The following is a 15,806-nucleotide window of genomic DNA, read 5'->3' on the forward strand; positions in this document are numbered from 1 at the left end:
TGTCCGTGGTTGGAGCAGGAGACTTGTCCGTGGTTGGAGCAGGAGACTTGTCCGTGGTTGGAGCAGGAGACTTGTCCGTGGTTGGAGCAGGAGACTTGTCCGTGGTTGGAGCAGGAGACTTGTCCGTGGTTGGAGCAGGAGACTTGTCCGTGGTTGGAGCAGGAGACTTGTCCGTGGTTGGAGCAGGAGACTTGTCCGCAGTCATTTTTTCTGAATTTTCTATATTTTGTTCCACCTTAACAGGCTTAGGGCTTGCAACTGTTTTAAAAAAGAAAAATATTAAGAATCAAATAGATAACATTTTATTGAAAAGGTGTTAAAATGAAGTGAGATCGGTTAATTTGTCAACGGGAATAACATCAGATGACATTATGCGAATACAAATATTTGTATAATGGTATGTAATATTTTATGTGACTACCCAAATATATGATGCATTTCCACTTTTACATTGGCCCCCACCTGTCTGATACTGTGACCTATGCTGTCAGTCCTGGACCTTTAATGACCCCTCTATTGTACTGCTAGAGAAATAGACAAGGCAGGACAGTATAGGTCCTTGTCCACAGTATGATGAACGGCAAAGAGAGCACTCAGTCCCGATCATTGCCCATTGTGAACAGGACAGCAACCAGCTAACAAACAAGCACTGGCTTGGCAGCTAATCAGTTCTTTTATATGGGCATAAAAGAGGATATGAGAGGAGGGGGCACGGGCGATCACATCTCATTCAACCCCACCGATCATTGCGCAGTGAAAATGAAAGTAATAACGAGCGCTGATCGACTTGTATATTGTTCGGTGCTCATTATGGGCAGAAAATCTCCTGGTCTCTGGAGCAGGGGGGATATACTCCATTCATTTCCTGTAGACATTCCTCAGAATCCCTTTCATTTTAGATGCCAAGCGAGACCGCCACCCTAGAGATAGGGTCTTACCAATTGTAAAACTATGCATGTTGCTAGTATATTTCAATCACTTTATAAGCCAGGAATAACCCTTTAAGATGCATGCAATGTTCTGACATTTTCCCTTTTCCAATGTACCTTTTTCTTTTATCTGCTCAGAAGATTTATCGTCAACTTTTTCATCCTCTTCCTTTTCCTCTGTCTTCATGACTGCACTTAAAGCTGGAAAAATAATAAACATATTTTGAAATTAAAATGTAATTAACCCCTTCACGACCTCCGCCGTACATGTACGACAGAAGTCGTGTCTTTAATCATGGCGCCGTTTTAAAACAGCAGAGACTCGCGGCACATGTATGCGATCAGCCATAAGGATGACCTGGAGAATGAAGGTAACAGGTACATTTTACCGCATAGTGAATGGTGTCAAAAAAAAAAAGTGTCAGAATTGCGTTTTTTTTCCCATTTCCACCAAATTTTGACTTTTATTCCCACTTCCCACTACACTGTATGCAACCGTAAATGGTGCCATTATAAAGTACAACTTGTCCTGCAAAAAATAAGCCCTCATAAGGCTGTGAACGGAAAAATAAGAAAAAAAACGAGATTTTTGTATAACTTACCAGTAAAATCTCTTTCTCGCTCTTTCCTTGGGGGACACAGAAGACCTTGGGTATAGCTCATCTCCATAGGAGGCGTGACACTAAGTGAAAGCTGTTAAGCCCCTCCTCCACAGCTATACCCTCAGCCTGGAGAGAGAGACTGACAGTTGCGTGTCCAAGTAGTGAAAAAAGGCAAAGTCCAAAAAGTGGAACCAACAAGCCAACTACCCAAAGGGTAAAACAAACTCGGAAACAGTCAGAGAAGAACAAAGAATGGGTGGGTGCTGTGTCCCCCAAGGAAAGAGCGAGAAAGAGATTTTACTGGTAAGTTATACAAAAATCTCGTTTTCTCGCCCAGTTTCCTTGGGGGACACAGAAGACCTTGGGACGTTCAAAAGCAGTCCAAAAGGGGAGGGACCACAGCACCAAGGCGAAGCACCCGAAGGCATCAAAAAACCGCCGCCTGCAGACCAGGCGGCCCAAGGCAGCATACGCCGAAGACCGAGTATGCACCCTGCAGAACTCTGTAAGGTGTGCAAGGAAGACCAGTGAACGCCTTGCACAAATGCATGGCCGAAGCCTAATGCCTCCGGCCCAGGAAAAACCGACAGCTCTGGCAAAATGAATGGTGACACCAAAAGCAGAACCCTGCCCTTGGTGCGGCAACCACAGCAAGAGCCACTCTGAGAAAGCAAGCGGGCGAAAACCCAATGATCAGTAACACGGGCAGAACGGTCGGTAGAACTGGTCCCGTCGGCCCCGAGCAAAGTTGTCCCGTATCCACCCGGAGTGGGGGAGCAGACGGACAGGAACCGAAGGGTCCGCCCAGCAACCGCCCGATGCCAGGACAAGACAGGCTAAAGCCCAAGCCGATGTAGCCACCACAGGAAGACGGACTAAATGGTAGTCCTCCCAAGTTACCGAGAAGGTAAATCCATAGCAGAAACATTGCCTAGAATGGAAAAAACGCAATCTGCACCCAGCGGGAGGACAGAACGCGGTAGACCCGTTAGATAGGCACACAGCTAGTACAGTCAGTGTGGACAAGGGGGACAGTATGAGGCCAAAAGGAACACCAGAACCATCCACATGAACAACCATGCTCTTCCCAGAGGGGAGGGCAGAGAAGGAACATCCTCTGAAGCGTGGCCGGAACAGAAGCCACATCGGAGAGATCCGTACCGAGTGGGAGCCAAACAGAACCGGCGAGAAAAGGCAGTCGAGACAGAGGCCGGCATAACACCCTCCAAAAGAAAGGAGGAGTGGACAACAGAGAAGCCAAAGGACAGCTCAAAAGCAGAACCCCGCTACACTGAGACGCCCGGTTCACCGCCTCGCAGAAGGCGAATACCCTGAAGAACTCAAGGTGGAGGTCCTCCGGACCTGGGTAAGCGAGCACCCAAGAGAAGTTGGGTGACCTTCCAAAGAAGAGCGGCCCGAACCTGGTAGGAGGAAATAGTAGTAGGCGAGGGGACCGTAGTCCCGCCAGAGCCAACATAGAATGCGAAGGGCGCTGCAGACAGCACTCTCGACCATGTGACCACTAGCGCAGGGAAACAATGCTGCGGGAAGACGAATGGGTACGTGTCTAGGAACCACGAACACTCCCCGGCGGAAGGGCCAACGAAATGAATGAGCACCGCCCAGCTCGGAGCAGTAGCGAGTAGGTAGAGGCCGTCTACTTATATATAAGGCATTCATTTATTGTTTGTTGGACAACACCTTAGGCTTACACAGGTGGACAGAATGATCTCTTTAGAGAATAGTGCAAGGCTTGCTGCAAACACCGTCTCCCAAGAGAAAAAAAAATAAAATAAAATATGTCGCAGGAGGAAAGGAGGCATACGTACGAGTAGCCCCGTAAGCAGTGAGAAGGCCAACCCACCTACGGGACGAGAAGGTATACACGGCCCAAACAACGCACAAGAACGTCCGCTCACTGCAAAAATATCACTCAGAGAAGAAGGCCAGCCAGAGTGCCACAGTATCTACGGAAGTGCAAAGTGCAAACTGAAAAGGAGTTATGCACAAGACTAGTATGGTATGCAATGGAACGCAAAACTGACCGCCCCGAAAGGGGGGAAATGTACCTGGCAAATTGCAGTCGGCAAGAATGCAAAAGCCCGCCCCAAAAAAGGGGGGAATGCCTAAGGCCGTACCTACGTCAGAGAAGTAGGGCATACCATACTTCGCCCCGAAGGGCGCCATGCACATAGCCACACAGTATCCAGCAGGAATGCAGGAGGTCCACCTAGTGAAAGGGGGACATGCACAGGGCTATCCTAGCATTAAGTGAGTGTGCAACAATTCACCCAACACCGAAACTTCGTGAGAGTGTAACTACTCCCAATGAAGGGGAACATGTGCAAGTCCAATACGGCACATACAAGGACAGCCTTGAATCTCGTGAGCGTGCAAAATTCCGCCCATGGAATGAGGGGTGGTCACGCACAAGGCCAGCACGTTATCCAATGGGAGCGCAAGCGTTCCACCCATGTTAGAGGGCCATGCTCAAGGCCAGCAACGTATCCGGTGAGAGTGTAGTATGCCGCCCAGAAAAGAGGGGGGGGTCATGCACATGGCCAGCATCGCATCCAGGGAGAGTGCGATCAGTCGGTGAGAATGTGTGTATGTCACCTGAAGGAGGCATGCCCATGGCCGGCAGCGAATCCAGTGAGAGTGCGTACACCGCCCACGGAAGAGGGGTCATGCATATGGCCGGCAGCGGATCCAGTGAGAGTGCAAGCACCCCGCCATGTATGGGGTTCATGCACATGGCCAACAACGTACCGGCGAGAGAACATCACCGACCGAGGGAGTGTATGTATGCCGCCACAGGGAAGGAGGCATGCCCAAGGCCGGCAGCGAATCCAATGAGAGTGCATCATACCACCTATGGAAAGTGGTCATGCACATGGCTGGCAGTGAATCCAGTGAGAGTGCCGAATGCCGTCCACGGAAGGGAGTCATGCCTATGGGCGTCAGCGAATCCAGAGAGTGCAGCGTTCCGCCTATGGAAGGGGGTCACGCACATGATCGGCAACGAATCCAGTGAGAGTGCAGCGTTCCACCAATGGAAGGGGATCGTGCACATGGCCAGCACCGTATCTGGTGAGAGTGCAGTATTCCGCCTAAGAAAGGGGGTCATGCACAGATCGCAACGAATCTAGTGAGAGTGTAGCGTTCCGCCTATGGAAGGAGGTCGTGCACATGGCCAGCACCGTATTCGGTGAAACTGCAGTAGTCCGCCAATGAAAGGGGGACCATACAGGAAGAATTCCCGCCTGGAGAAGTTCCAGCCACCTCCAACAGAGGCCGGAATTTTGCGGCCTAGTAACTGTAGGCCGTGAAGCCGGGGCCTAAATTTTTAGAGGCGCCCGGCTGACCGGGGCCGCACAGTATTAAAGTACCGGCCGGGGAACTACCGGGCCGGAAGAGCCGGGGACCCAGATAGAGCGCCGGGATCGCGGCCGCAAAGCCTGCGGTGCCCGGCCGACCGGAATGTTCCGACGGTCGGCCTGGGGCTGTTGGAGCATAGCGCTCATATTGCAGGCCGCGGGTGCCCACCCCGCTGCCCGGAAGCGAGGACCCTGCGCCCGGCAGCCATTTTACCCATGGAGCGGGCCCTGGCTTATAACAGCGCCCCATGTGGCCGACAGCCACAACCACCTTGCCCTTGGGCCGGTGCCCGTGAGGGCAGAGAAGGGTCAGGGGCAGCAAGGCTCTGGCCCTGAAGCAGTAGCCGGTAAGAGGGAGGGGGACCCTGAGACCGGGTGCCTGTGAGGGTGGGACGCCTGCATTACCCCTCCGTCAGGGGCAGCTAGTTGCGGACCTCTGCAGCTCCCCAGGCATTCTTCTTGTAGGGAGAAGGGTGCCAATGACCTATGGAGGCCAGGAGAGAGGGAGCAGAAGGTCGCTCTGCGGCAGCCCAGGGGCCAGCCTAGGTCTAGCAGGGACAGAAGGGTCCATAGGCCCAGTATAGGGTCAGGCACGCAGGAGACCGGGGGGGACGGGGACGTAGGGCTGGAGAAGCCAATCTCTTACCACAGCCGTCTTCACCCTCGGTCCGTTCCAGCAGGGTCGCCCCTTCAGCTACTGGCACCGTAGTGGCAGGACGCTGGAAGAGGGACTTGGCGTGCGGGCGACCCTTGCGCTGGCGGGATGCAGGGGAGCTGGGCTGCCCTGATCCACCTTGCCTTCTGTGGGGGAGGCAGCAGTGCGGGTGACCGGCACTGGCGCAGCTCAACCCCGGGAGAAACAGAGAGGTCTAGTGCGTCTCTGTTGTCCCTGATGATCTGGAACAAAAAGAAAAGAAAAAAGTAAAAATCTAAAATTTAAACAAGGAGAAAACAGCCCTGCAGAGCAGGGAGTGTCTTGCCTCCTTGGACACTAAGCAAAAACTGTCAGTCTCTCTCTCCAGGCTGAGGGTATAGCTGTGGAGGAGGGGCTTAACAGTCTTCACTTAGTGTCACGCCTCCTATGGAGATGAGCTATACCCAAGGTCTTCTGTGTCCCCCAAGGAAACTGGGCGAGAAAGTTATGGCTCTGGGAAGGCATGGAGCTCAAAACAAAATCAAATATGGATCTTGGAATTGTGAAAGCTTCATAATATGTTATGTTTGAAGCATTTAATTTGAGAAAATTAATGGAGTTATCCAGTAATTATTATTGATGACCTATCCTCAAAAACGGTCATCAATATCAAATCGGTGGAGGACCCCCACCCATCAGCTGTTACTATGTACAGCATTGTGCTTGGAAGGCTCCCCAGAGCTCCGGGGAGTGTGGCGGCTCCCTGAAACAGATGATAGGCGGAGGTGCTAGGACTCTGACCCCCGCCAATCTGATAATGATAACCCATACCAGGGATGGCCAACCTGCGCCTCTCCAGCTGTTGCAAAACTACAACTTCCAGCATGCCCAGACTGCTTACAGCAGGGGGGGGGATTGAAGTTTTACAACAGCCGGAGTGCCGGAGGTTAGCCATCATAGACCTATACTATCATCATCCATCACTGGATAACCCCCTTTAATACTGAGGACTCAATGTTACGGCCGCATGTCGATGGAAATTAAATCATCAGTATGCAAAATGAGGACAGTTTGAACTGATCCTTTAAAATGGATACCTGAAAACACAACCACCCAAATTCGCACTGGAATGCTGTTTACTGCAAAATGGCGCAGCTTTCCAATTGGTTGTTAAAGGGCATCTGTCAGCAGTTTTGTACCTATGACACTGGCTGACCTGTTACATGTGCACTTGGCAGCTGAAGACATCTGTGTTGGTCTCATGTTCATATGTGCATTGCTTTAATGTATGCAAATGATCCTCTAGGTGCAATGAGGGCGTTGCTGTTACACCTAGAGGCTCAGCTCTATCTGCAACTGCTGCAGAGTCATCCCCACTTTGATTGACAGGGCAAGATGTCAGGATGTTTTCACTGCCTGGGCCTCGGTGAAGGAGCTCAGATAAGCAGGTGCTTCTTCTACTGGTCTGTAAAACTGTTTTCATGCATGGTGTCCCTACCTCATGATTGGATGAGTGGATATGTGCATTAAGCAGATCTCCACGTGTGCCTTCTACATTGGTCATAAACATACATATGCACCCTAAATAACAAAACCAAAGTATACCCGTTTCTTGCAGTTGACGCTTTGCAGGTTTTTCTTCGACATCATTCTCTTTTTTCTGCAGACTAGGTGTTTCCTGCACACTTTCGAGTTTCCTTTTTGGCATCTGCTTACGAGCTTTAAAAAAAAAATATATATATATAATAATTTAAAAAGAATTTAACAAGCAGATAAACCTTCAACAACCGCATTTATGACACCAGAGTTCTGACATTGAATTGGACAATACCTGTTTTACGTTTAGGGATGCTGGAGGGAGGCACATCTGCTGAACCAGTACGACAGGAGGCATCTGGGGAATGGCTGCTACTAGAACTAATAACTGCTCCACTTGTGACCACCTGTGCAATAAAAAAAGGAAACATACTATTATAATGAAATAGTCACATTGTGGAGCACCAAGAGATCATGGGAAATAGTAGGAAGAAACAGGCTGGGGTCAGGCAATCCAATAAACAGTCCAAGGTCAGCTCATGGTTAGTACAGAGATAAGGCTATGGTCAGGCCTGGCAGCCAAGGGTCAAAACCAGAAGTCGGTACATGGAACAAGCAAACAAGCTAACAGCACATCTGTGCGGGAAACTAGCGTACTAGAACATATTGCTCAGACACCCTCCCACATGGAAATACCTTAAGTATATCAGGTTGGCCAGCCACAGGCTAGGAAAGATCAAGGGATGTGTGCTGGCCCTTTAAGGGCAAGAGAGAGCGTTACAGGCAGAGAGGCATTGGTGTCAGGAAGCAGGCCTCACCCTGCGTGGAGAGGCGGAAAAAGAACAATTTCATTCCAGCGGCCTAGGGGGCAGCGGGAGAGGGATACTGGCATAGAGAAATGAACCCCGGGAAAGGTGAGCAACGCCAGTAGCTGTGCCCACCAAGAGGAGTGGCGTGTCGGTGGGCAAGGATCAATGCCATAACACGACTGATTATTTAACAAGCCAACCGATGCTCGTTTAGCTCTATTGAGATGGCGCACTGTATGTGACCAAGTGATCGATCGATAATCCAATCATTCATTTACATCCATTTTCATTATTGATGGTGGCACACCTCCATTAAAACAAAGGCGTTGTGCTGCCAACAGCGATTTTAATGTCTGCATAAAAGATCTGATCTATCCACAAGCAAGTGTTTGCTGGTCTGTTGCCCGACTGGTGCACATTTTTAAATGGGGGCAATGATCGGGATCACTGTCCCATATTAAAAGGTCTTAATTAAAGTGGAGACCGAAGAGGAGGTGCTGGAACGGAGGGTTTGGGATAACAACTTTTTTTTATTTATTATTTATTTATAAGGCTACCTGCACATGGGTGCAGTGAACACACATAAGATCAGCACAAATTTCCGTGTGGATTTATGGGCTTTTCGGCGGCGTATCCGCACCAAAATCCGCAATGTCTAACAGCAGTTTTTGGTGCGAATTTGAAAAGGTGAAATCCACAAACATAAATGAAAGGCTCACAAATTTGAAAACTTGCGGAATCTGCTACACTCTTCCGGTACTGTAATACTCTGAGGTTTTTCCGCAACGTGTGCAGGTCGCCTTATTCTGAAAAGCAACCATGCAGTTTTTTTTAAAGAAAAATTACTTGGCCCACCCTTCTTCTATACACTTGTGCAGAGGGAAGATACACTGAAATCTTAACCCTATCTTGTTTGTAGGGGATATGGATGATAAGCCAATTTCATGCTTTCTGTGTTTGCCAGGTTGACCCAGAGTTTTTTTTTTTACAGTTATGAAAACTAACAAAAACGTAAAAATAGCGCTCCTCCTGGAGGAAGTTTGTTTAGGAGATATTCGATGAACGCGTCTTGCAGTTAAAAATAACCTTAACCTCAGATGACTTGTAGTAACTAAATGGTAAAAGGGCTATACATGTACAGCACTCGAGAGCCACTCGAGTCATGTGACGGTCAGGATTACATTACCCTCGACTGCAACACGGCCATCCCTCAAGTTACACCATTAATTGGTTTAGGAACAACCATTGTAAATTGAAACCGCTGTAACTTGAAACCATGGAAATCTAGTAATTGGTTCCCAGACTCCCAAAACCTCAACTCAAAATACGATAAAAATGAAAAGTAAAAGAGAAACGAAAACAAAAACCCAAAACTAATACAGATCAATCAAATCCTCACATCTAAAAAGGTCAGGAAAGGCTGCTGGAAGCTGCAAATGGAGCTGCCCTCACCTGGTGTCCAGAAGTGATGTTCATCCTGGCACAGGTAAAGATCGTACAGAAGAGGTAGAACTGTACTGTGTTTTTTTTGTTTTTTTTTACCGGATCCGTTTTTTGGGGGGTTTCTTTTTCCTGTTTTTATGACGCATCAGAAAAACGGAAGATGAAACGTTGATGTAAGTGGTTTCAGGGTTAAAAGGCATCTGTCAGCAGTTTTGTACCTTTGACACTGGCGGACCTGTTACATGTGTACTTGGCAGCTGAAGACATGGACTTTTGCATAGGGTGTAGTAGTAAGCTGGGGGGGGGGGGGAATCCAAATCCTCCATGGTTTTATGGGTTTTGTTTTTACAGTGTTCACTATTTGTACTGACCCAGTGAATGAAGGAAACAGGTCAGTTTTACCAATTACAAAAAATGCCATATATGTATAGTGTTTCTAGTGTTTTACTACTGGAAAAAAAAAATGGAAAAAAAAATGTCTTCTTTTTATTGCCATATTCTGACCCCCATAACTTTTTTTAATATTTCTATCTATAGAGCTGTGTTTTTGCGGGACGATCTGTACTTTTCATTGATCCCATTTTGGGGCTTTATGACTTTTTGACCTCTTTTTATTAAATCTTTTGGGGAGGTTAAGCGACGAAAAGAAAATAGGCCGTAGGCAAATTGGCCATTTTGAAATTTTTCTCTGTTGCCGTTCGCCATATGGGATAAATATTTTTATATTTTGGGCATTTTTGGACACAGCAATATATGGTTATTTTCATGTTGAGGAAAAGGGGGGGGTTTGATTTCAATTAAATTTTTTTTTAGAAACAATTACTTTTTTTTTTAAGTCGCTCTAGGTGACTAAGATGCAACCAGAGCTCAGAGCTCTCGCAGCTTTCTGTTTAGGCGCACGGACTGCCATAGGATGCACCCAATTTATGATGATGCCTGCTCCTCGTCATAAATTTAGGTGCATCCTCCAGCAGCGCAGGAGATAAAGACCGGGGGCAAAAAGCACCACTCTCAATAAATATTCCCCTATAAAAAGTTTGGCCAAAAAATTGGTAGGTTCATTTATTAGCGAGCAGGTGCAGCACCAACACTGTTGGCGATTTAACCAAGAAAGCGAGTATCTGGTTAAGAGGAACATAAACTTCAACACCTCCAATTTACGCACGTTTTACTTTGTCACTTTAATATGCTTAGACCTTTCTGGCTACAATCCCAAAAGCTGTGAGTGATACCGAGCAAGAATCTATTGGCCCAAGTCCAGACTACAGTCCCTAAAATGTCATGGCGATCCTGACAGGCACAGGACCTGCAATGCTAGATGTGGGACTGCACCTGCTGTAACAAGTGGCTGCAGATAAACAACAGCCAATGATCATTTCATTAAGCACTAAAAGCGGCGTGTAAATGACATACTTGAGGTATTTTCAAATGTGTTAATGCTTGTGTACAGTGAGATGGATTGTGGCTCCCTGTGATACGGATTGGAAAACAAAACAAGACCGCAATGCTCTACCGCGGACATTTAAAGGAATACAAAGGGTAAATTCAGCCGCTCATAAAAGTTCGGCTTATTGGTTAAGAGCTGCTAATACCGCACACACATCGGAAAATAAAAGGGCCTGGAGGTCTTCAGAACTGTAGATTTGTGAGAAATTATCACTCAGGAGAGTAAGCCATTGGTTTGGACTTCTTGATGCTAATCCTCTTGAGGAACATTAGAGTCACCCCAGCCTCAGACAGCTGCGAGCATCCACGGTACCCAGAGTCCATGTAGACTGAAGATTTACTGTCTCTATAAAGGGTCACTGAGTTTCGGAAAAACTTTTGATCTGTCAGAAACACAATCAAAAAGTTTGGATCGGGAGGGGTCGCTAGAATGAGTAGAGTAGGTCGCACATGAAAAGGCGATGGGCCCATCTCCGAGGAGAGAGCAAAAGACATGCACAAGCTTCTACCTCCGCGATCGCGATACGTAAAACTTGCGATACGTCTGTCTCTATGACATATCAAAAGCTTTACCAAAACTCAGTGACCCTTTAAGAGTAAAGCAGAGAATGGGACTAAATTAAAGGGGTTATCCTGAGGATAGGGTCATCAATAACTGACCTGACACCCCCGCCGATCAGCTGTGAGACGAGGAGGCGGCGCTCCATGTGAGCGCAGCTTTATCGTCATTACTAGTGCTGAGCAAAGCGAGCTTGGGATGCTTCACCCGAAGTCGCTTCGTTCAAAACTTCGGAATAATTCTGTACAGAGATCCGTCTTCGTACAGTATTAGAATGTATGGGCTCAGATGAGCCGAAGTAAGTTATTAACAAAGTCGCGTGGGACTTCGTTGAATAACTTCGGTAGTTGGTACCACTTTAAAACTTGAAACCGAACTCAGCCCTCGGCGCACACCATGTTCATGCAGTAGCGCAGCCTAGTATTGGAAAATAGCAAATCCCGGTATTGGATCGGCCCGGTGCAAAAGTATGAATTGGGTACCAAAAGTTCAATACTCGGTGCAACCCTACTCTGCTGCCGGGGAATAAAGATTCAGTATAGGGGCAAGCAATGGCATTAGCGATCGCTCCTTCCCAAACTGTGGAGGGGAAGGCAGCATGTAAATGTATGGTCTCCTTCACTGACGAGTAGGTAATTGAGCAGTGCGCTGAGCGCTGACCACCAGATGGTCGGGAAACAGCAGAGCGGTGCTCCGCAGCTTCAATTTCGCCAATTGCAGTGCATGGGAGGTATGGAAACAGTGTGGCACAGCAAGTTATGCCGTTTCCCTAACTCATTGAGATGGGACAACCTGCCGTCAGTTCAAGACATCAGACCCAGTCAGACCGGGACACTTGGCTATAAAACATACCAAATAAATGCACCCGTTAAACGCTTGTGTGAAACTTTTCGTTAAAAAGGGTTGTTCCAGAAGTGTCCGTTTGGTACTTTATAGCGTCAGTCAAGTTATCAGAGTAAGGCCTCATGCACCCGGCCCCCCTGGCCACTCCCAGCAAGGGAAACCGGCCCCCCTGGCCACTCCCAGCAAGGGAAACCGGCCCCCCTGGCCACTCCCAGCAAGGGAAACCGGCCCCCCTGGCCACTCCCAGCAAGGGAAACCGGCCCCCCTGGCCACTCCCAGCAAGGGAAACCGGCCCCCCTGGCCACTCCCAGCAAGGGAAACCGGCCCCCCTGGCCACTCCCAGCAAGGGAAACCGGCCCCCCTGGCCACTCCCAGCAAGGGAAACCGGCCCCCCTGGCCACTCCCAGCAAGGGAAACCAGCCCCCCTGGCCACTCCCAGCAAGGGAAACCAGCCCCCCTGGGCAGTCGCAAGCTAATTAGCGTATCACTCCAAACTTCATTGTAGCAGCATCACACTTTGCAGACAAAAGTAACATTTGTGAACTGTGTATATGATGTATAAGGCGATTCAAGCGGTTTGATGTGAGAAGTAGCCGACAGACTCCCTGTAATAAGCTAACAGCCAAGTGAATACCTTTAGTCAGTCCGTACGCTGGTGCAAATGCTCCACCTGCTGGCTGTCTGACGTATCATTTGCAGTATTTCATTACTAACAGCCAATATGTCTGTTCTTCATATGACGGTACATAAACTATGTTTATGGGCATATCTCTCGGAATCACTGACCTTCACATCATAATGCAGTTATCCTGGGATCTCCAACTTACCTTTGCATTGTCAGTGGTTTTACTATCTTTTTCTGTAGCGGACACTTCAACTTCCATCGATTCGTCATCTTCACTGTCACTTGTCAGAACCCGCGTCAATTTCTTTGACACACGTTTTATCGGAGACTTTGCACCATTCGTAGATAACTTACCATTTTTTTCTTTTAATGGCTGCTCGGTGCTATTTCAAGAGGAAAGAAGAAAAAAAAAAAATTTATGAAATCCAAAAACAAAGCAAATGCAGGTCATTAACCACCTCAGCCCCCATAGCTTAAACACCCTGAAAGACCAGGCCACTTTTTACACTTCTGACCTACACTACTTTCACCATTTATTGCTCGGTCATGCAACTTACCACCCAAATGAATTTTACCTCCTTTTCTTCTCACTAATAGAGCTTTCATTTGGTGGTATTTCATTGCTGCTGACATTTTTACTTTTTTTGTTATTAATCGAAATTTAACGATTTTTTTGCAAAAAAATGACATTTTTCACTTTCAGTTGTAAAATTTTGCAAAAAAAAACGACATCCATATAGAAATTTTGCTCTAAATTTATAGTTCTACATGTCTTTGATAAAAAAAAAATGTTTGGGTAAAAAAAAAATGGTTTGGGTAAAAGTTATAGCGTTTACAAACTATGGTACAAAAATGTGAATTTCCGCTTTTTGAAGCAGCTCTGACTTTCTGAGCACCTGTCATGTTTCCTGAGGTTCTACAATGCCCAGACAGTACAAACACCCCACAAATGACCCCATTTCGGAAAGTACACACCCTAAGGTATTCGCTGATGGGCATAGTGAGTTCATAGAACTTTTTATTTTTTGTCACAAGTTAGCGGAAAATGATGATTTTTTTTTTTTTTCTTTTCTTACAAAGTCTCATATTCCACTAACTTGTGACAAAAAATAAAAACTTCCATGAACTCACTATGCCCATCACGAAATACCTTGGGGTCTCTTCTTTCCAAAATGGGGTCACTTGTGGGGTAGTTATACTGCCCTGGCATTCTAGGGGCCCAAATGTGTGGTAAGGAGTTTGAAATCAAATTCTGTAAAAAATGACGAGTGAAATCCGAAAGGTGCTCTTTGGAATGTGGGCCCCTTTGCCCACCTAGGCTGCAAAAAAGTGTCACACATCTGGTATCTCCGTATTCAGTAGAAGTTGGGGAATGTGTTTTGGGGTGTCATTTTACATATACCCATGCTGGGTGAGATAAATATCTTGGTCAAATGCCAACTTTGTATAAAAAAAATGGGAAAAGTTGTCTTTTGCCAAGATATTTCTCTCACCCAGCATGGGTATATGTAAAAAGACACCCCAAAACACATTCCCCAACTTCTCCTGAATACGGAGATACCAGATGTGTGACACTTTTTTGCAGCCTAGGTGGGCAAAGGGGCCCATATTCCAAAGAGAACCTTTCGGATTTCACTCGTCATTTTTTACAGAATTTGATTTCAAACTCCTTACCACACATTTGGGCCCCTAGAATGCCAGGGCAGTATAACTACCCCACAAGTGACCCCATTTTGGAAAGAAGAGACCCCAAGGTATTCGCTGATGGGCATAGTGAGTTCATGGAAGTTTTTATTTTTTGTCACAAGTTAGTGGAATATGAGACTTTGAATGAAAAAAAAAAAAAAAAAAAAAAAATCATCATTTTCCACTAACTTGTGACAAAAAATAAAAAATTCTAGGAACTCGCCATGCCCCTCACGGAATACCTTGGGGTGTCTTCTTTCCAAAATGGGGTCACTTGTGGGGTAGTTATACTGCCCTGGCATTTTCCAGGGGCCCTAATGTGTGGTAAGTAGGTAAATGACCAGTGAAATCCTAAAGGTGCTCTTTGGAATATGGGCCCCTTTGCCCACCTAGGCTGCAAAAAAGTGCCACACATGTGGTATCTCCGTACTCAGGAGAAGTTGGGGAATGTGTTTTGGGGTGTCTTTTTACATATACCCATGCTGGGTGAGAGAAATATCTTGGCAAAAGACAACTTTTCCCATTTTTTTATACAAAGTTGGCATTTGACCAAGATATTTATCTCACCCAGCATGGGTATATGTAAAATGATACCCCAAAACACATTCCCCAACTTCTCCTGAGTACGGCGATACCAGATGTGTGACACTTTTTTGCAGCCTAGATGCGCAAAGGGGCCCAAATTCCTTTTAGGAGGGCATTTTTAGACATTTGGATACCAGACTTCTTCTCACGCTTTGGGGCCCCTAGAATGCCAGGGCAGTATAAATACCCCATATGTGACCCCATTTTGGAAAGAAGACACCCCAAGGTATTCAATGAGGGGCATGGCGAGTTCATAGAATTTTTTTTTTTTTGGCACAAGTTAGCGGAAATTGATATTTTTTATTTTTTTCTCACAAAGTCTCCCGTTCCGCTAACTTGGGACAAAAATTTCAATCTTTCATGGACTCAATATGGCCCTCACGGAATACCTGGGGGTGTCTTCTTTCCGAAATGGGGTCACATGTGGGGTATTTATACTGCCCTGGCATTCTAGGGGCCCTAAAGCGTGAGAAGAAGTCTGGAATATAAATGTCTAAAAAATTTTACGCATTTGGATTCCGTGAGGGGCATATTGAGTCCATGAAAGATTGAAATTTTTGTCACAAGTTAGTGGAATATGAGACTTTGTAAGAAAAAAAAATAATAATTCCGCTAACTTGGGCCAAAAAAATGTCTGAATGGAGCCTTACAGGGGGGTGATCAATGACAGGGGGGTGATCAATGACAGGGGGGTTGATCAATGACAGGGGGTTGATCAATGACAGGGGGTTG

General features: G+C 46.8%; 1 protein-coding gene across 1 annotated transcript in view; it reads right to left on the bottom strand.

Moving 5' to 3' along the window:
- LIG1 (DNA ligase 1) overlaps nt 1–15,806 on the bottom strand; it is a 105,429-nt gene that overhangs the window by 38,276 nt on the left and 51,347 nt on the right. The window contains exons 4-8 of the mRNA XM_040424329.1: nt 13,006–13,186; nt 7,374–7,485; nt 7,148–7,261; nt 1,047–1,130; nt 192–258 (exon numbers count right to left, since the gene is read on the bottom strand). Of these exons, the coding sequence (XP_040280263.1) occupies nt 192–258; nt 1,047–1,130; nt 7,148–7,261; nt 7,374–7,485; nt 13,006–13,186 (558 nt within the window). The remainder of the gene's footprint in view (nt 1–191; nt 259–1,046; nt 1,131–7,147; nt 7,262–7,373; nt 7,486–13,005; nt 13,187–15,806) is intronic.

Source organism: Bufo bufo, chromosome 1 (genome assembly GCF_905171765.1).
Source record: "Bufo bufo chromosome 1, aBufBuf1.1, whole genome shotgun sequence".
In the NCBI taxonomy this organism is placed as follows: domain Eukaryota; kingdom Metazoa; phylum Chordata; class Amphibia; order Anura; family Bufonidae; genus Bufo; species Bufo bufo.